At 41.9% G+C, this 22,365-nt stretch overlaps 1 protein-coding gene across 1 annotated transcript in view; it reads right to left on the reverse strand.

Annotated features, from left to right (window-relative positions):
• Positions 1–22,365, reverse strand: part of CHCHD3 (coiled-coil-helix-coiled-coil-helix domain containing 3) — a 285,117-nt gene that overhangs the window by 255,651 nt on the left and 7,101 nt on the right. Inside the window, exon 2 of the mRNA XM_040259657.1 lies at positions 15,509–15,596. Within this exon, the coding sequence (XP_040115591.1) occupies positions 15,509–15,596 (88 nt within the window). The remainder of the gene's footprint in view (positions 1–15,508; positions 15,597–22,365) is intronic.

A 22,365-nucleotide genomic window follows, 5' to 3' on the forward strand; every position in this document is an offset into this window, starting at 1 on the left:
TAGTGCTGTGTGCCTGTGCTAAATTCTCCCTCCTACTTAAGAGTTTAATGGGGAGAAATGCAAGAGTAATCACTCTGAAATAGAGAAACACACACAAAAAAGCCACCACTATCAACCTGAAAAATCAGATAAACAAAAGCCAAATTATATAGGCTATTATAAAAGCAAATTTGTGACAACCCCTTCACTCCACTGTCCAGCCACACCAGCCTTGGGCACAGCAGCAGATGGAACAAAGTTTCTCTCTGATATAAGTTCACATGTTTTGCAAGGAATCTTCAGTGACTACTAATTAACCTGCTAACATGTCTATACTAACGTCTCTGCGGTTAACACGTCATTTGCATACAATCTGCGTGTATATGTGCAGACAAATATTTGTTTGCTGCCTGTTTCAATGAGAACCACATACAGACCATGTATGAACCCAAATATTGGAAACGAAAGTGAGCCATTTCAGCCCATTCACAAGGCATAAAGAAACCTTGATTGAGAGCTATGGGAAGGTGCCAACAACTTTGCAGTGGCAAAGCTCATTGTAAATTCATCATTAAAAGTGAAATGGTATTTGGGTTTCCAAGTTAACCCAAGAATCCATGGTAAGCCTGAAGAATTATTTATAAAAACATTATTTTCAGCTGCACTCATTCTTTCTTTGGGAAAAATGCATTTTGAGTTTCTTTGTTCAATAATCAAAAATGGCCCAAGAAAGAGCAGTGGCTGTAGCCCATAAAGCCCTATCACTCTTGGGCATTACCAGACTGAGGAAAGCTGAGGTTCAACACATTGCCCTCAAGTGACATACACAGTAAGGGGCAGAGCTGAGACCCGTGCTCAGCCACGTCAGGTCTTCGAGATCTATCAACATCCTTGCTCCTTCCACCAAACCACAGCCCTGGGCATTTACTAAATAGGTAGGTGTCTGAGCTACCTCTTGGGTGACACACAGGAGGGGCAGGGGGCCTACTGAAAATCTCCCACCGAATCCTGACTCTGCTCTCTCAGCCCTACTAAGCCCTCCCATTTAAGACCTCAGGCGGAAGCACCTGCTAACATTCTGCTAGTTGCAAAGCTAAATGAAGAGACATCAAATGCAGTGCCTTTGCTTCATAGAGGCGCTGAAGAAACCCGAGTAACAATCAGATCTATGATGAAGAACCACCCACGGCCACTACTCAAGTGAAATCAAGGTCAAGTAGATCAGATCAGCCTCCCCAAAACAGAAATCTGAAGCAGCCCATTTTTAAAGATAGTTGGCAATCATATGAAAAAGAAAAATGCACACATAATAATGGTAAATGTCCCAAATTATACTTGGTGATATAGTGTCAGGAAATAACTGTTTTATTTAAGTTATTTGATGATGATTTCATTCATGATTTCTTTTGGATAGATTGCATGATGAATACCTTCTGGTTATGATCTTTGTTCATTTTCAAGAGGGCTAAATTTGCATGAATAGGCACACCAGAAATAGGTGCTCCCTGCTGTTTCATCAACACAGAAACTACTAGTTCCTACACAGTGGGAGAAAAGAGAAAACCACAATTTCTCTAAGGGAACACGTTATATTAATATGTATAGCATCATAAATGCTTTAGCATTAAACAGCTTTTTAAAATGAAGTACCTGTTAATAAGAAAAACAAGATCAACAGGCTGAAAAACTACCTGGATCTCCTTCTCTTATTCCAAAGGCGACAGAAAAACAGCACCATCTCTTCTTCTTCAGCGAATGCTCTTTCTTGTTATTAAGATGACGCGGTACGTAATTCCCTAAAGACAGACTTCTTCAAAAACTTGAAAAATAAAAATGTACTGTTCAAATACATCCAACAATGCCACTCTGCTGGTACTAAACTGAGTGACTGCCATGCTCCTCTGACCGGAGAGCGAGCTCACCTAGCACAGGCTCGGCAGAGGCCCTGGCTCACACTCCCCAGCGTCTCTGAAAGGGGTATGAATTCCCAAAGCTCTTCTTCACCTCCATTCTACTGAGCCAAGTCAAAATTTTTAAACAGAATAATAAATATCATCATGCAAGTCCCTAAGTGAATGCTGCAAACACAGGAACAGAGAAAATATGCATTCGAAGATGCTTCTTACAAACATGAAAAGATTTTAAGTGCCTTTTAACAGTGTTATTCAAAGAAAACCATAAAATTCACATATATAGGGTGTACAGTTCAGTGCACCTTAATAGACTTGCAGAGTTGAGCCACCAGAAGCAGTCATCTGTATTCCCTAACCGCACCTCCAACACCCTCAGCCCCAGGCAACCATTAACCCAATACTTTCTGCCTCCATAGATTTGCTTATACTGGACACTTCATAGAAACAGGATCAGACAGTACATGGTCTTTTAAGACCAGCTTCTTTCACTGAACACAGTGTCTTGAGGTCAAAAGTGTTTTGAAGAAGCTGGGATGCTGATGCTCATGGCTCCTTCCACTCGCTCATTCCATCTTCAGGTGTTTCTTGAACACCTTCTACAGGTGAGACAGACAGTACATGGGTCACAAGGAGACCAGGCAGATTTTCAGTATGAATTCTGCCCTCACAAAGCTTACTGCAAAATAAAGATGCTAACATAGCTATAAACAACTTTTTTTTCAATGTAGAAAATATTGACTGCCATGTGAGTTTAGAGGAAGGCAACATAAATGAGATCAAGAAAAGTCCTGATAAGGCAACCTTTGAGTTGATCATACACACACACAGTTAACTCAAGTATGACAACACAGGGATGGAGGCACTCTGTACAGAAGCAAATCCATAGCCCTTAGCTGTTATTCCACCTATATTTACTCCTTGTACTCTGATCTCCCACTCGATACCTGCATTCCAAATAAATATAACTAGTTATAATTCCTAGAAATCACTAAACCCTTTATGATCCTAACTGCTCCACCCACCACTTCTCCCCAAAAATGGCCTTCCTCCTTTCCATCATCCCCCACCATCAATCCCGTCATGCCGACTGGTGAACTCCTACTCACCCTTCACTATTCAGCTCAAATCATCATCACCTCTTCCATGAAGTCTACCGGACCTCCCCAGATAGTTAGTCCTTAAGCCATTCTTTATGATACAAGTCTATCTCTATTACAACTCATCTGCATGGCTCTGTTCTGTTAATCTCTGAAATCTTAGCACTGAGTGAGGTATCAGGCACACAGCCAGCACTAACTGTTTGCTGGAATAAGGGCACAGAAGTAGACAGAAAGGTCAGCTGTGTGTGAAAAGGGCAGTGAAGTAAGAGCCCTGGATGCTTTGTTAAAGTATGAGAAAAAGAAGGGGACATTTATTGATTATCTGCTAATATATTTCAGCACTGGTACATTATCTCATTTAGTCTCCATGACAACCATATGAAATTAGTCTCTCTAGCTTATTCTGCAGGAATCTGAAATAACTTAACACAAGATGACACAACTATTAAGTGCCAAAAGCTCTTCAAACACTAAACACACACTGTATGCGTGTATGTGTGTGTGTGTGCACATGCTTTTCAGAGGTAATTCAGCTACAGCCTTACTTGAAGAAACTGGGGTTCATCTCCTTTGGAGCCCCATTACTGAAAGCACACAGTCACATGGCATCACTGCCAGCCAAGCTAAGCAAAGGTGGTGACTTCAGTCACCCTTTGCTGCCCCCATCCAGGGTCTGGCTTGCCCAGTACAAATCATGCCTCCTGAGGCACACTAGAAGAGACGCTGCAGGCCTGAGTGCTACAGAGGCCTCAGCACTGTTCAAAGCAAAGAATGTTACCTGGCCGAAGAGAAGGTAGTTCTCAATCAAAATGTAGCATGACCTTTAAAAGTTTCAGATCAAAGTCTGATAAGCAAGAATAAGGAAAAAAAAAGAGCAACTTAAAAAATTACTGCTTTTTAAAGTTTCACTTTGCCATTTTTGCAAATATCATTTCTGCAAGAAAGATGAACCTGAGTTATGAAACAACGGTCAAGTCAGCAGAGGTATGTTTAACAGGACAAGAAAAAAAGAACTAGAGGAAGTAATTTATCATTTGTATGTTTATCAAGCCTGATAAAATATTATTTCTTAATTATACAATCCATGTTTTTCTTAAAGATTTTTATTAAAAAACTAACAAAATATATCAAAGGTCAAAGAATAATCATAAAGAGGGTTACAACATCCCATAATCTTGTAATAGTCACTCTAAAAGGTTTCTGAAAAAGAATATGAAAGCAATCTTTTTAGAAAAGTTGTATAAAGATGTCACCAAAGTAGTCTATGAGCACAATCTCATAAAATTCCCAAAGAAATCAACATGTTATTTAAAAACACACTATGCCCTGTAGGTATCTATGCTGATCCATAAAATTAAACAAAAGCTGCTTGGCCATACCAGAGAACAGATTTAACTGGCCCTATCTGTCTACAAGAGTGCATGTGGTACACAGAGTCAAAGTCATCTCTTCTTGCTAAAAGTGCAAGTTATAAGAAAGAAAATTGAGGACTGTTAGAGGTGTTTTGTCAAAGTAATTATATTTTGTTAAATTAATTTTCTTCAAATAATTATAGGACAATATGCAGAATCCATAACTGAGCTGGTTGCATTAGTGGAACAATAAAAATGTTTTGGGTAAAACTGTCAATCTCAAATACTGCTTTAATAATTTTTATTTAAAACAATCTATCCTGATTATAGCAATTGATTTTCATATCATTCCTCTGGTTCATCCTCAAAAATGACAGACAGCAATCAATATTTTATCTTATTTTTTAAAGTCATGAGATGACCATTATGTCAACAGCAGAACTAATTACATCTGAAGGATTTAAGATGTAAAGCAAATCTGATAAGTTATATGACTTATTGTCACTGTGGCACAGGGTGATAAGGAGAAAATGGGATGCACCAGGTAAATGCCCAAATTAGCTAAGACATTCTTAGTTTTTCTTTTGTCCTTAGGGCTTAACTATTTATGTGCTTGGACATACAGAGGAGCCAGATCCCTGGTCCTCCTCTGCTGGCCTAATGGAATCCAAGCAGTGGGTCTTCTTTTCAATCCTCAAAGAAGCATTAGTTGCTCAGTCAAGTCAGACTCTCTGCAATCCCGTGGACTGTAGCCCACCAGGGTACTCTGTCAGTGGGATTTCCCAGGCGAGAATACTGGAGTGGGTTGCCATTTCCTTCTCCAGGGATCTTCCCAACTCAGGGATCGAACCCAGGTCTCCTGCAGATTCTTTACCACCTGAGCCACCAGGGAAGACCATCCTCGACCAGAAGCCAAACTAATCCTCCACATGCCTGAATTTTCAGACACCAAAACCCCAGGTGTCAAAGAGCTTGTCCCGGGGCCTTAAGGAAGTGAATGAGGGCAGAGAGTTCATCCTTTCAGAAGAAGAAAGTTATGATATTTGATAATGGAGATGCAGCCAAATGGAAGACGAGATGGTGAAGAGGAGCTCCTGAAGGAAAAGAAACCGCCTCAACTCTGACTTCCTCAAAACATCAATGTTTACCTACAGCAAAGACTGGCCTGTAACTGCTTTTCACCTTAGCAAAGAGAGATCAATACCAAATAAGTCAGAGAGCAGAAAAAAAGTATCATAAAAGGAGGTCCCAAGAGGACAAATGAGTAAATGAGAGCTGTGGATCCGAGGGAGAGAGGTGAATGGATCGCAGTCACAGCACCACGTGCTAAGGGCTGCAACAGAACAGTACACCCAGGATGCTGGGTGACCCCACAGAAAGCCAGACCTGGAGTCAGAAAAAAATTCTTAAGTAAGTGATTTCTAGGCAGGGACCTGAACAATGAGGAAGAGTCAGCAGATAAAAGACAGGGAGGAGACAGAGTGGGCTAGGATAGACAGCTGAAGGAACAGCAGTGAGACAGAAAGACCAAAAAGGACAAGTTCAAGGACTCAACAATCGCCCTCTGGCTAGACAGAGACACAGGCAGGTCTGGGGGATGATCCAGGACATCAAAGCGCAGAAGGACTGTGCAGAACCTTGTTGGCTACGTAAAAGAGCCCTAGACTTCACCTAAGAGGAAGGTGGAGTTTTTACAGTTTTAAACAGAGGAATGACATGACTGGTCCCATACTCTGGAAAGATTCTTAGGACTGCAGTGGGAACAGACTGGGGAAAGTGAGACTGCAGGCCGTGACCCCAACCAAGAGATGGTTAGAACATGGGAGGAGAAGAGGGACTGGTGGCCAGACTAAAGCAATGATAGCGGGGACGGGAGAAACTCTAAGACCTGAGAGCGGGAAAAGAAAATTCAGAGCAAGGTTCTACTGCTACTCACCACATGCAGAGCAAGGCCTGTGGTGTCCCCTGCAGGACAAGAGCAACAATGGGGATGAAGCAGCAAAAACATAAAGGTAAATAAGTCAAGTCCCACCAACAATGTCAATGTACAGGGGCTTTCAGCAGCCATCCAGCTACCAATGATACAATGTGCAAGATGGTCTAACCACATCCGGCCTTTAAGCAAGGAGACAGTTATCGTTACCACCCTGTAATTTCAAACTCCAATCATTTGACACCGGCTATATTAAAACCCATATTTCGATTAACCACTCAGTCAAGGGAACCAAGACATGCACAACCAGGATGTTGTTTTAAGCATCCCATAGCAATTCTGTGAAAAAGTCTGAAGAGCCTTACCATAGTGATTCACGTGGGTTCCCAACACTTTTCAAGAAACACTCAAGTACAGTGACAGCTGTCAACCCAAAGTGTCAAGCAGCTCTAGGGGCAGATCAGGTCTAAAAAGAGCGCTTTAAAAGCACTCACTGTTCCCTGCTAGCACGGACCTGGCCTAATACAGAGCACTGGCCAGGCAATTCCGAACAAACCAGGGAACCAGGAAAGGGGAAAAGGAAGAAATGAAGCGCCGGGTCAGACTTTACTTTTCTAAAATGTTTTCTTAGAGGAAAAACACTGTCATCAACATCAACAGTCTACTAATTTGGTTGACACAACGAAGGGTTGTGAATTAATTCTGAACACCTCTACTTGCAGCATTAATTTCAAATTCTCTCGGGCAATTTGTCTGAAGAAATCTGAGCCATCTAAATGACACCCTCAAAGTCAATCAAATTCCAAGAAAGGCAAAAATACTATTAACCTAGTGTTTATTTTACCCCTGGCATATTAAAGTTAAATTAAAAATAGTGATTTTACATATTATATGCCCTATACTTTAAAATTCCTTCAAGCTGCTTATACAACCAAGGTCTGATATTTTCTTTCATAAACCCTGAGGTATGATTATAAAACAGTTTACAGTTGTTTTCTCTTTGCGGTTTATGGTTATTATTTACTATTATGAGTGATATTAATGATTCACTTGACTGTTATACCCAATAACAACACTTGTTCTATCAGAAAGTGCAATACACTATCCTTTTAGTGTCCAAAACCCACTGCAGGAAAAAAAAAAAAAGGTTCTTCAAAACAGTTTCTCTTTTTCCGCAGGTCACTAAAGTTCCAGCCTTCCAGCTCCTGAGCTCTGTGACTGCACGCCATAACTACATCTCCAGTCTATAGAATGCAACACACGCTAACAGAAGAGCTGCTTATTTCTAGTCATGCAGGAACAGATAGGGAATTGCTGGCCCACTTGACTTCAAGCCACTTGGAAGAACTAGTGCAAAGTAAATTATGCTCCAGTAGAAGTTTGGCAGGGGCCTCTGAGGATCTAATGAAAAGCAGCCAGTGGTTAATCTGTTAACTAAGAAATCAAAGGGCAGAAGTTCCAAGTCACAGAAAAACCACTGGAAGGTGTGACTCACTGATATTTCAAGACCTACTAAGCTTCTCTCTAAAATTTCTTTCTTCTTCTGCTACAGCTTTTGCTTTTCTGTGCAATTCCCCTTTCAACCACCCCAAAATACCATGGAATATATACTATACTGTCAATAAAGGTTTCTATGCTCGCATCTTGGAGAAGACTCTTGAGAACCCTTTGGACTGCAAAGAAATCAAACCAGACAATCCTAAAGGAAATCAACCTTGAATATTCATTGGAAGGACTGATGCTGAAGCTTCAATACTTGGTCCACCTGATGTGAAAAGCCAACTCACTGGAAAAGACCCCGATGCTGGGAAAGACTGAGAGCAGGAAGAGAAGGGGACGACAGGACAAGAAGGTTGGATGGCATCACCGACTCAATGGACATGAGTTTGGGCAAACTCCAGGAGATGGTGAAGGACAGGGAAGCCTGGCGTGCTGCAGTCCACGGGGGTCAGAGTTGGGCATGACTGAGCAACTGAACAATAACAATGCTCACGTCTCAATTTCAAAACAGAGTGCTTATTTGTGCTGGTTTCTTAAAATACATACAAACAACACAAACAGTGATGAATCCAGTGGCACAGGGGAAAGTGGCCTGGACCAGGGGAGAAAGGACAGAAGTGTGAGTCTGCCACTAGACAGCCACGTGGCCTTGTTGGCAACTCCACCCAAACCCTCCTCTGCCTTCATCACTCCCACCTCGACCACACAGCTGCTGTCTTCCGTCTTCAATTTCCAACTCGTTCTACATTTTCCACTTGTACCATTTCACGTTCCCAGCTCACAAAGTTTCTGTTTTACCTCCACAGCCTCAAGTAGCTGAATATTCTTTCCTTTTTTTTTTTTTTTTTTTTGCTATAAGGTCAGCTAAGGACAAATAAAAATGCTTATGAGGCTGCTTATTTTTTCAAGAAAATGAAACTGGGTTCATTTAGTGCTACGGTGGAAAACACATTCTCACCATTTAGATTTCTTTGTTGAATATAAAAATATCAAGGAGAAAATCAGCACTGCATTTTTAGGCATAAAAATGTTATTAATGACTGAGTATACTTGAAAAGTAGCAACTAATGCAATTTTCTAAACTTGCATCTTAAAATTAAATGAAGCAGCTCAGTAGCCACTAAACCCTATAGGATAAGATTGAACTTAAGTTCCCCCCAACCTTCCCACCCATGAGAACCCTCAGTGGAACCTCTTATCTGGTCTGAACTCTTGAGCTGCACTGATTCTGCCGGGAACAACTTCAGCACCAATACCCCGATCCTTCTTATCCTCAGGGTTTGGCTCAAGTCCACTTTCCTGGATGGTCTGCCGCCCAAGCTCTTGATCTTCTTCCTCTGAAGTCCTAAAGCACCTCCTAGACCTTTTATCTATTCGATCTCACTTAGATATTCATTCACCTACTCCAAAATCTTAACTGAGCAGGTGAAGGGTACTACATTAGTATTTATTCATTACACTATAATGTTAAACATGATTTGACAAAACTAATAGTTTCTCAAAGTCAAAGATCACCTCCCTGCTAATGCCTGTTGACTGATGGAGTTCAACCATCCATTAAATGTGGATGGTTTATGGATTTCTTTTTAAGAGCAGAATATACTGACTAAAGAATTTGATTTAAACCACAGCTTTAAATCAACAGTGTATACATTTCTTCCTTTTATGAAGTGTTATTGGACACATTTGAAAAAACAACAACAACAAAACAGTGCAGTGTCAAGACACTGGCATCAACAAACTTTCACATATTAAAAGCTGGAGACCGAGACACTGCAACCCCCTTCAGTTCTTGCAGCTCAAGTCCAAGGAATAAGTGCAGCTCGTTACTGTGAACTCTCCCTACAATACTAGGTCTAAATGAGCCTTAAAGAGCTGTTTAAAAAGAACTAGGAGGGCCAGATGCTGGGAGAAAAATACATAGAACGTATAGACAAATCTGTTTCCGTAAATTGGCTGTTTCGTTTGGGCTGTGCTATTTCCTGCTTAAATTGGTTTCCTGCGATTTGTTATGGCTGCCAAATACTTAGTGATCTCAGTTATATACTTGAAGCAAATCAGCAAATCTTTCTTATTCTTCCCAATGACAAGAAAGGTACAGAGAACCTTGCACAGTGAGGATAATAATACAAGTGAGCTCCTTTGTCTTTTTGCCCAGATTCATCCTTTTCATCTGGTTGCTAGCAGCTTAGGAAACCAACAAAGAGCCTCCTAGTATCATTCCTGCCTGTTTTTTTTCATACTGACTTGGGGACAGGGTTTCCTCAATATTAGGTGGGATCAAACATGAGAGGTCTGACCTCCCTATAAGCCAGAAAAACTAAAGGATCAAGGAGGAAAGGAAAAAAAAAATCAATATCCAACACTGAGAAATGCAAGATGTTCATGAAAAGGTAACCCTCTAAGTCAGACATGACTTAGCGACTGAACAACAACAGCAATCCCTTTACGTCAGTCTGAAAAAGATAATTTCCCCTGGTATGAAAAAAAGCCAGTGTAGTTGAGATAGCACATAACACAGCTGAGAATTTGAGGCAGCAAGGACACAGTTAAGTTCTTTAGAGCACGTTCATTTATTAAAGTGGCATTACAATCTGTTGTGTGTCACACAGCATATTATTTTGCCTGAACAGCTTTACATGCAAATACTTACTGCAACAAGTCATTGATCTGGTTCAAGGCTGGGCAAAAAATAGTTTCAGTAAAGTCTTTAGAGGACATCACTTTCTTAACACCATATATTATATTCTCAAAACTATATATACAACAAAATTTAGTTCCTATACACAGAAATCCTAGCATTTTCAGACCATCAACTCTGTCCTATATTCACACATATGAATAGCCTAGAGGGCTGGTATAAATTAATAGCCCTGCAAGGAAGAAAGCATTTTAACAAACATTAAAAAGTCAACTCACATTTAATATATAATTTACTTGACACTGAAAAATGCAGAAAAAGCTGGTGACATTTTTATCAATATTATTTTTGTAGACTTGAAAAATTATTTCATAACACATCTAAATTATAAATCTTAAGAAATCTATTATTGGGTATGAACTAAAACCCCAAATGAGAAAGAGAATATAAACTTTGAGGCTACTTACTTTTATAAACATATTCTTTAAATTTTAAGAAGAATAAATCTTTGCTAATTTGCACAATCATAGTCTAATTGCATTCTGAACCTAAAGGCAATATCTTTTTAAAACAGTATGTCAAATCTTAGTTCTTTTCTTGGGTTAGGTTGGCATGGGTAAGGGAAATATTCTCAAAGAGTTGGCACTATTAGCCCTGCTGAGCTTTTTTCACATCAAGGTGCAGACAGAAAAAGCAAGTGCTTGTATGGCAATATGAGGGTATGCACATGTTCACCAACCTCTCTGAGTCTAAGAAATCAATTCCTCCAATACACTCATAACGCACAGGTTAGGTAGGAAGCTGTGTTAAAGACTGGGGTGAAGGCAGTATTCCCTGAAATATTTCCTAAAGCGTCCATTTACCTGCAGTCCTGGGGAAGCTGGGATGTAGAAAATGCAGGAAACTAGATTCACAAACACAAAGAGCCATCTAGCTCCACTATCGCAGTCACTGCATCATTAAAATCATCTAATGAAGCGTGAAAATTCTAAAGCTGTGCAAGAGAACTTTCTGCAAAAATGAAAACGTCCTCTGCCTGCACTGCCCAACATGGCGCCACTAGCCACAGGCAGTTACCGAGCACCGAAGAGATGAAATCTTTATTTTACTTCATTTTAATTGGTTTTAATTTAAATATGAATAGCCACATGTGACAAATGGCTACCACTGAGACAGTGTCGTTCTAGCCCAACCAACAAAACACAGGTAGCATTCAAAGAGCTTTCAGTGCCCAGGCTGGTCATGGACCAATGAGTTCATCAGTCACATCAAACAGAAATGAGATGGGATGGATCCCTTAGCACTCATCACAAAGTCAGTGTGATGCTCCGCAAGGCCACACCATAAGCACTGAGGGAAAGTCTTTCCACCTTCACCCGTTCTCTCAAAGTACAAGTTGAAGAAACCAAGACAAGAAGGAAAACACTTCCTTCTCCTTCAACTCACTGTGAACGAGAGCCAACACAGGGAAAAGCTAGAAAAACGAACAATCAGTTAGAAAAAGAAAGTGCTTTCTTAAACTCTAGCAGAACATCATTAAAAAGCACCTCTTTCCGTAGTTTCTCTCACATCCTTTTAACATATGAAGCAAGGCTTCATTCAAACTACAATAAAACAGTGCTTTACAGCATTTGCTCTGGATTCAAACAGACTTGAAGTCAACCATTACCTCCACTACTCACCAGCTGTGTGACTTTGGGCAAGATAATTAATCACTTCAAGTCTCAAATTCCTCCCATGTAAAATGACTTAATATAGTACCTTCCTCATAGGGTTATACAGATTACATAAGACAGACATAAAGGATTTAACAGAGTACCTGGTACATAATAAACATTGAATGTTCTCTTTCACTATTTCATCATCAGTGCATAGCATCACCCCATCTCCTTAACACAGTACGTAAAAAAGAAATCAACCCAGAACAAAGCATATTTTAGATCAAATTCCAATTTTTAAAAATCCCCATGTATCAAAAGATGATTTTGGAAAGGCAGAAAGGGATCAGTCATGGTGTACCCCAGAAGCCAATAAAGCAATTCAAATTATATTGGAAGTATGTGGCGAATCACCACTGGGATGTGACATGAGCTGGTTTATGTTTTTAAAGGCTGCTGAGGCCTCTTGTGCATGGCAGAGCACACACGGAGGACAACGGTGGAAGTGGGGAGCCAGTTAAGAGGCTTCACTGAAAGACAAGGTAAGAGATGGTGGCTATTTCGACTGGAGATGCAGCAGTGAAGATGGATGTGCGAAGACCACCTCCAGACCTATTCTGGAGACGGAGCTGATAAGATCAGCTAATAGTCTAATAGAAGAATCAAAAAGAAAAAAAAGAGGAAACAAGGGTGAATCCCAGTGCCCTTTACTGGGAAAGATAAAGAGAAGAAGCAACTCTGAAGAACAGAAAGGTTTGCTTTGGATGTGTTAAGTTGAAGAAATCTAAGGGGCAATCTGAAGATGGCAGTTATCTGAGACAACAGTTGCAGGGAGAGGTCAGGGCTAGAGACAGAGTTTTGAGAGGCAAGTACATAATGATTCAAAAGGTATGCAATTTGATGACGTTAGTGGAAATCAGCAAAGACTAGACTGAGCATGTACACAGCTCAGCTCAGTCGTGTCAGACTCTTTGAGACCCCATGGACTGCAGCAAGCCAGGCCTCCCTGTCCATTACCAACCCCTGGCTGCTGCTGCTGTCACTTCAGTCGTGTTCACCTCTGTGCAACCCCACAGACAGCAGCCCACCAGGCTCCCCAGTCCCTGGGATTCTCCAGGCAAAAACACTGGAGTGGGTTGCCATTTCCTTCTCCAATGCATGAAAGTGAAAAGTCACTCAGTCGCGTCTGACTCTTAGCGACCCCATGGACTGCAGCCCACCAGGCTCCCCCATCCATGGGATTTTCCAGGCAAGAGTACTGAAGTGGGGTGCCATCGCCTTCTCTGACCAACCTCCGGAGTTTACTCAAAGTCATGTCCATTGAGTCAGTGATGCCATTCAACCATCTCATCCTCTGTCATCCCCTTCAATCTTTCCCAGCATCAGGGTCTTTTCCAATGAGTCAGTTCTTCACATCAGGTGATCAAAGCATTGGAGTTTCAGCTTCAACATCAGTCCTTCCAATGAATATTCAGGACTGATTTCCTTTAGGATGGACTGGCTGGATCTCCTTGCAGTCCAAGGGACTCTCAAGAGTCTTCTCCAACACAGTTCAAAAGCATCAATTCTCCAGTGCACAGCTTTTTTTTAATAGTCCAACTCTCACATCCATACACGACTACTGAAAAAACCATACCTTTGACTAGACGGACCTTTGTTGGCAAAGTAAGGTCTCTGCTTTTCAATATGCTATCTAGGTTGGTCATAACTTCTTCCATGGAGCAAGCATCTTTTAATTTCATGGCTGCAGTCACCATCTGCAGTGATTTTGGAGCCCCCCAAAATTAATTCTGTCACTGTTTCCACTGTTTCCCCATCTATTTGCCATGAAGTGATGGGACCAGATGCCATGATCTTCGTTTTCTGAATGTTGAGCTTTAAGCCAACTTTTGGAGAATCCAAGTAAGGTAGAAGGAAAACCAAGAGTGTGGCCCAGAAGTCAAAGAAAGGGTTTCTGGCAGAGTGAGTGGCCACTTACTATTTAACCTTCATGAACTATGAACTCTTCTTAATGCTCCTACCAAACAAGAAGTTTTAAAAGGACAAGAACTATTTCTTATTCATCTCGGCACTTTCTGCTCTGAACACATCAGAAGTTCAACTGTGGTTATCAATCTAATGATTAGTAAGAGGGTCACAAATGCTGCCAAGTGAGGCATGTGTGCAGGAGCTCATCTTTCTCAAGGTATTTCAGTCTGCAGCTAGATTTACCACCCAATACTCCTTTCTAATAAATAATGAAAATTCTCATTTAGTTCACAATGAATCATCCCAACTACTTCCTTGCTGTCATTTCACCAAAACACAGCATGTCCATCCATCAAATTTGGTGGCAACAAGAACAGGGCCAGATGCATAGCAGGTGCTCAGTAAGTTTAGGTGGATGAATCCATGGATGGGGGTAGGAGAGAGGAAAGAAAAACAATCTCTTATCCCCCAGGATCCACAGATAAAATGAGACAATAATCCTCCATGGATTTCATTTAACATATTTTCATCAATAATTAAGACTGTGAAGGAATAAACTGCTTATAAACTTGAAGAAATCCATTAAAAAGTAAAATCATTAGAGATATTTCACCATCTGGAAACAATAAATCAGTATTTTCTAAGTTCAATTTTTTTTAATAAATACTTATTCCCAAACCTCTAATACCCCTTATACGTCATTCATTTTGCACAAAAAGCTAGGAAATAACCTTCCAAAGGCTAACAGAGGATTCAGGAGCTGGAAGAGGAAAAAAAAAAAAATTTCCAAAGACTGTTTGAAAGTAGATTTATTCTACCTTACATCAAAGCATTTTAAAAGAAACCCCAATACTAACTGCTAACACAGTTGGCCTTCCGTAACTGCAAGTTCCACATCCACGGATTCCACCAACCACAGACTGAAATTATTCAGGGAGAAGAAAAAAAAACCAATTCCGGAAAACCCCCAAAACGCAAAACTTGAATTTGTCATGCAGGCAATTATTTCTATGGCATTTACAGTGCATTGCTAAGTGACTTCAGTCGTGTCCAACTCTGTGCGACCCCATAGACGGCAGCCCACCAGGCTTCCCCATCCCTGGGATTCTCCAGGCAAGAATACTGGAGTGGGTTGCCACTGCCTTCTCCAATGCAGGAAAGTGCATCCAGTGCATTAGGTATCATAAATAATCTAAACAAGATTTAAACGATCAATACATGGGAGGATGTACATAGATTATAGGCAAATACTACCCGTCTTATATAAGGGACTTGAGCATCCATGGACTACAGTATTCAAGAGGGTCCCAGAACCAGTTCCCCATGAATACCAAAGGAAGACAATTCGCCTGTAAAAAAGCACCCAAGTAACAAGACAGAGTGCAGGAGAACGTGACTATCGAGGGAACTTTCACCGCTTAAAGGTTTTCTACTAAGAACTCAGAAATTCAAACTCTGAAATACCTGAGGCACCATAAGTACCAGAATACCGCTGAGACTTCAGGCCAGATGGAGAGGTTTCCTTCATACGATCAATCACATTTTCCGAAAGCTGAAAAGAGTAACATCAAAATAAAATCAATTATAAGAGAACAAGAAAGAAAACAGTACAATAGCATCCAAGTAAGCCAGTCATCCATGGCAATGTGTGTAACGAATGGCCTAAAGAAATCGGACTAAATCTGATCGCTGTGAAGCTAAAACCAAGAAGAGTGTTAAGGTTTCAAGATGCACCCCACAGCACTGCTTCTTCATTTCTTCTAATGCATTGCTCATTATAAATGACTCTTTCCCTCATTCTATACTGTACACGAAATTGTAATCTCTGAGAAAATGTAAGCCATCAGAACTCCTCCAACTTTCCTCCCTCATCCTCCAAATTAATTTACACTTGCAGCAGGCCTTAGCGCCTTCCTTCCCTCCAGTCCCAAATGAAATGGTGTCCCTCCCACCCTCCCTCCGTTCAAGGCTAACCACAAACAATCCCTCTTTCAGTACATTTATTTATGCACCAACTCTGTGCCAGGAACTAGGCTAGACTTCAGGCTAGATGAACAGTACTTAGGAACAGAAGGAGTAGGATAAGAGTACTATAAGAAGAGGGAATTAGGATTTCCCCGGTGGTCCAGTGGTTAAGAATCCACCTGCCAATGCAGGGGACATGGGTTCGATCCCTGGTCTGGGAAGACTCCACAAGCCCCAGTGCAACTAAGCCCACATGCCACAACTAGTAGCAACTACTAAGCCTGTGCTCCAGAGCCCAGAAGCCACAGCTAATGAAGCCCGTGCCCATCTCCAAGAGAAGCCACCACGATGAGAAGTCCAAGCACTGCAACTAGAGAAAGCCTATGCGCACCAACAAAGACTCAGTGCAGTCAAAACCAAATATTGTAAAAATTAAAAAGAAAGAAGAGGGTACCACATGAAGCTATCATTAAGCAGCAGGGCTTAACAGCAAGTGGAAATATCAAACAGGCAGTTGGCAATAGCATGGAGGCAACGAGGAAGACTCAGGCCATGAGATTTGAGTCATCAGCACCTCTAACCCCTAGGTATCATATCATCCTTTTATTATTTTCTTATCAGGCTTCCCTTGTGGCTCAGCTAATAAAGAATCCACCTGCAATGTGGGAGACCTGGGTTTGATCCCTGGGTTGGGAAGATCCCCTGGAGAAGGGAACAGTTAACCACTCCAGTATTTTGGCCTGGAGAATTCCATGGACTGTATAGTCCTTGGGGTCGCAAAGAGTCGGAAAGGACAGAGGAACTTTCACTCGTTTAATAGCACTTATCACTATCTGATACTTTCCTGTTTATTGCCTGTCTTGCTCACTAGAAACAAAGCTCCAGGAAAGCATGGATTTGGCTGTCCTGTCCAGTACTATACCCCAGAGCCTCAATAAGCCTAGTTAATAAGTGAATGGTTAAATAAAGTAAACAATATGGATGAAGAAAAGAATGGCTGAAGCAGGAAGTTGAGGAGGGGGCTCAGTGAAACAGAAGGTGGAGAGGGAAATAAGATTGTGGATTTTGAAGACTCTTAGTAAATAAATCCTTCAAGTCAGGGGGTTGAACTTGATCCTGAGGGCAGCTAGGCACTAGTGAAGGATTTTAAGCAGGGTAATGACACAAAGAGACTTACATTTTAGAAAGATCACTGTAGCTACAGTGTGAAGAACAGATTAGAGGGGGATGAGAACAGAAGCAGGAGGACCCCTGAAGGAGGCTAAAGGACCAATTAAGAAGCTATTAAGCATATGTCCACACAAAGAAGACTTGCACAGGAACGTACAGAGCAGCACTATTCATAACAGCAAAAGTGGAAACAACATCCATCTTCTGGTGAATGGATAAACAAAACATTATACATCCATACAACGGACTAGAACTCATCGATAAAAAGAAGTGACATTCTGAAATTAGCTACAATAAGGACAGACCTGAAAAACAGTTAAGGAGGCCAGGGACAAAAGGCCACATACTGTATAATTCCATTTACCTGAAATGCTCAGAAAAGGGAACTCTGTACAGATGGAAAATATCTTAGGTAAGTGGTTGCCTAAGGCTGGAATAAGAATGGAGATTAACTGGAAATGGGCATGAGAGATTTTATCGGGGTGATGAAAATGTTCTAAAACTGGAAAGCAGTGATGGTTGCACAAGTCTGTAAATTCATTAGAAAGTGCTATACACAGAAAACAGGTGAATTTTATTATATGTAACTTATACCACAATAAAGTTGTTTAAAAAAAAAAGTTAACCTTCATCGAGTGCTTATTAGGTGCCAGGCACTGATGTTAAACCAAGTGTTTGGCTCATTTAATCCTTCACAATCCTATGAGATAATTTTATTATGTCCACTGTACAGGTGAGGAGACTGGAGCAAAGCCAGATTAAATAACTCATGTTGGATCATACACGTTGTCAATAATGAAGCCAGTATTCAAATCCGGGAAGTCTGAGAATCAAGGTCACACTCAGACATCCCCTTCACTGCCAGACTCACTGTCTGACTAGATGAAGGTAAAGCAGAAATCATCAAAAAGGTTTACAGGTCAAGTAACAGGGAGAAACAACCCCCCCTTATCCCCCAACCCCACCCCCCACCACCGCTACATCCTCAGGGACCTTCTTCCAGTTTCTACTTCTTAACACTCCACTGACTGACTTGTAACCCAATACCAGGCAAAAGTCACCACTGATCAAATAAATAACCTTCTGTATTTATACAGGCTTCCAGGTGGCACCAGTAGTAAAGAATCCGCCTGCCAATGCAGGAGGCACAAGAGAAGTGCACTCGATCCCTGGGTTGGGAAGACGCCCTGAAGGCGGGCATGGCAACCCACTCTACTATTCTTGCCTGGAGAATCCCATGGACAGAGGAGCCTGGTGGGCTACAGTCTATGGGGTAGCAAACAGCCACAACTGAGCAAGGTATTTATATGAATAAACATCTTTTATATTTACAAAGCACCTAATTTATGACTTCCCTTTAGCATCACTCCCGGCTTCCAGAAACCCATCCCCCACCCGCCACGCCACTTTTCCAACATCCCCTTCCTGCTGGTCCTAGGACTCTGCCTGAGTCTTATCTCTTCTGCAGGCTTCCCCCTCCCTTGTGTTGCCGTTGTTTAGTCGCTAAGTCAAGTCTGATTCTTTGCGACCCCATGGACTACAACCCACCAGGCTCCTCTATCCATGGCATTTCCCAAGGAAGGATACTGAAGTGGGTTGCCATTTCCCTCTCCAGGGGAATCTTCCCGACCCAGAGATGCAACCCACATCTCTTACCACTGAGCCACCTGGGAAGTCCTCCCCTGCCCACCCTTAAATGCTAGAGGGCTCCACATTCTGTTCTTTGCCTTGATTTCTTCTCACTCCACATGCTCTTGGTGGTACTCTCATTCACTCTCCTGATGTTTTATTAATAACTGCTGTTGATTAACTAATGAATTCTAAACCCATTATCTCCAGTCCAAGACCTGCATCCCAAAAGGCAGGCCTAAACATTGAGTTGCCTAATGGACACCTCTCCAGGGACAGACCACAAGCACTGCCAACCCAACATGTCCCAAGCTGAATTCACATTTGCCAAAAAAGACCTCTGTGTCCTCTTGCTTTCCTTATCTCATTCATGACACCACCTCCACCCAGCTTCCTTAATAAAAACTCAGTTCTCGACCCTTCTCTCTCCCTCATTCTCTGAGCCGTGACCTCCTCAACCCCTAAACAGCTAATGATTTGCTGTCCCTTCTCCCATCCTGTTTCCCCTGCCCTAATTCATGGCATCATCAATATCCCTCCTAAAACAGAAATGATTATGGTAATTCTCACTTCAAGTCCTTCAACAGCTGCCTCTGTTAACAAGAAAGGACAAAGTTTTCTGCGTGGCATTCAAGACTTCCTCTTCTTTTGGTTACGGCCTCATTCTCCAACCACAACCTCCAAGGCTTTTCCCCCAACACTTCATAACCTGTTCTCTACCCACACTGGCCACTCGCTGCCATCTCTTTGCCTTTATTTTTGCCTACAATGCCTTCACATCTTGGGAGAGAACTGCCTTTCAAACTTCAGCTCAAATCATCCTAAAGTCATTCCATGCTAACTCTGCCTACCCAACAGGACCCTTCCTGTGCCCTCCACGGGTACCTTGCACAAATGTCCAGTGCTCCAGTGACAGAACAAGCATTTGCCTTTGCACAGAACTGTGAGCTCCTACGTGTTAGTGAGCCACCCAACAAGGCTGACCAGGCCGAGCACTAATTGAGGCCCTTGGGAAACATCAATGAACACGAAACGGTCTGTAGCTGAACAGTTACTTGTATCTCAGGACCCAAAGCAGAATGGAGGGGAGATAGCAAAGGGCAAGTCGACAGCTCAAAAGCTGTGATCTTTGAAGGAGACACCATGACTCCTTTCTCAGAAGAGAAGAGGAAGTTAGGAAGGAGAGCGCCAATGGACTCAGCTTCTCTATCAACTGACAGCCGCGGAGACTGCTCCTCAACTCATCTGCAAAGCTGAGCTACATCTCAGGAAGAACTCCTTCAGACTGACCCCAATCCTCTCAATTCACAGGTGAGAAAAAGAGAGATTCTAAGTGATACCCAGCAACTGGTAGCATCAGGACCGGCAACCAGTAACCCCGTTCTCTCACTCCATGCTTTCTCTGCCACTATATAATACACTCCTTATCCCACACAACATATATCACTTCCTCATGAGGAAGTAAAATGAGGCTTATTAAGTTTTGGAATCCTAAAGCTATTTTTATTGATATATAATTTAAAGTTTGCTCAATATATAAGGTAAGGTACTAATACATAATATATAATGTACTGTATTAACATAGTATGCAGTAATGTATTATGCATATTTTATATTACATACCATATTACTATATATTATCCTATAATACATCTACTATGTTACATATAATTTATGTGCTTAAAGCTAATATATGTAAGCCGATTTGACATATATGATTTTATACCTTACAAAACACTGGCCCAGAACAAAGGAAGAAGCACTGGTAACCGACTAGCTATGTAACCCCTCAATGGGCCTCCCTTTCCTCATCTGGAAACTAGCAAAGTAACACCTACCCCCGGAGTTACCGAGGAGGAAGGGTTCCAAGATGCAACACAAATAACTAATACAGCTCCAGCCACCAGGACTTCAACAGCCCATTTATCTCACTTCACTCTCATCAGCTGCACCAAGTTCATATGAAGATCCTTTTCTACGAATGCGTGAAGACAAGGCCTGCATGAGTCCTGGTCTGAGTATAAGGTGCCCATTTATCCCTATCTATGGAATGTGACGGACTTCCCTGGTGGCTCAGACGGTAAAGCGTCTGTCTACAATGCGGGAGACCTGGGTTCGAGCCCTGGGTTGGGAAGATGCCCTGGAGAAGGAAATGGCAATCCACTCCAGTACTGTTGCCTGGAAAATCCCATGGACAGAGGAGCCTGGTAGGCTACAGCCTAGGGGGTCGCAAAGAGTTGGACACGACTGAGCGACTTCACTTCACTTCACTTCATGGAATGTGAAGTCAAGTGGGCCTTAGGAAGCATCACTACAAACAAAGCTAGTGGAGGTGATGGCATTCCAGTTGAGCTATTTCAAATCCTGAAAGATGATGCTGTGAAAGTGCTGCACTCAATATGCCAGCAAATTTGGAAAACTCAGCAGTGGCCACAGGACTGGAAGAGGTCAGTTTTCATTCCAATCCCAAAGAAAGGCAATGCCAAAGAATGCTGAAACTAACGCACAACTGCACTCATCTCACACCCTAATAAAGTAATGCTCAAAATTCTGCAAGCCGGGCTTCAGCAGTATGTAAACCATGAACTTCCAGATGTTCAAGCTGGTTTTAGAAAAGGCAGAGAAACCAGAGATCAAATTGCCAACTTCCTCTGGATCGAAAAAATAAGAGAGTTCCAGAAAAACATCTATTCCTGCTTTATCGACTATGCCAAAGCCTTTGACTGTGTGGATCACAATAAACTGTGGAAAATTCTGAGAGAGATGGGAATACCAGACCACCTGACCTGCCTCTTGAGAAACCTATATGCAGGTCAGGAAGCAACAGTTAGAACTGGACATGGAACAACAGACTGGTTCCAAACAGGAAAAAGAGTACATCAAGGCTGTATATTGTGACCCTGCTTATTTAACTTCTATGCAGAGTACATCATGAGAAACACTGGACTGGAAGAAGCACAAGCTGGAATCAAGATTGCTGGGAGAAATATCAATAACCTCAGATATGCAGATGACACCACCCTTATGGCAGAAAATGAAGAAGAACTAAAAAGCCTCTTGATGAAAGTGAAAGAGGAGAGTGAAAAAGTTGGCTTAAAGCTCAACATTCAGAAAACGAAGATCATGGCATCCGGTCCCATCACTTCATGGGAAATAGATGGGGAAACAGTGGAAACAGTGTCAGACTTTATTTTGGGGGGCTCCAAAGTCACTGCAGATGGTGACTGCAGCCATGAAATTAAAAGACGCTTACTCCTTGGAAGGAAAGTTGTGACCAACCTAGATAGCATACTGAAAAGCAGAGATATTACTTTGCCAACAAAGGTCCGTCTAGTCAAGGCTATGGTTTTTCCAGTGGTCATGTATGGATGTGAGAGTTGGATGTGAAGAAAGCTGAGCACCAAAGAATTGATGCTTTTGAACTGTGGTGTTCGAGAAGACTCTTGAGAGTCCCTTGGACTGCAAGGAGATCCAACCAGTCCGTCCTAAAGGAGATCAGTCCTGGGTGTTCACTGGAAGGACTGATGCTGAAGCTGAAACTCCAGTACTTGGCCACC

Source organism: Oryx dammah, unplaced genomic scaffold (assembly GCF_014754425.2).
Source record: "Oryx dammah isolate SB20612 unplaced genomic scaffold, SCBI_Odam_1.1 HiC_scaffold_18, whole genome shotgun sequence".
Taxonomy (NCBI): Eukaryota; Metazoa; Chordata; class Mammalia; order Artiodactyla; family Bovidae; genus Oryx; species Oryx dammah.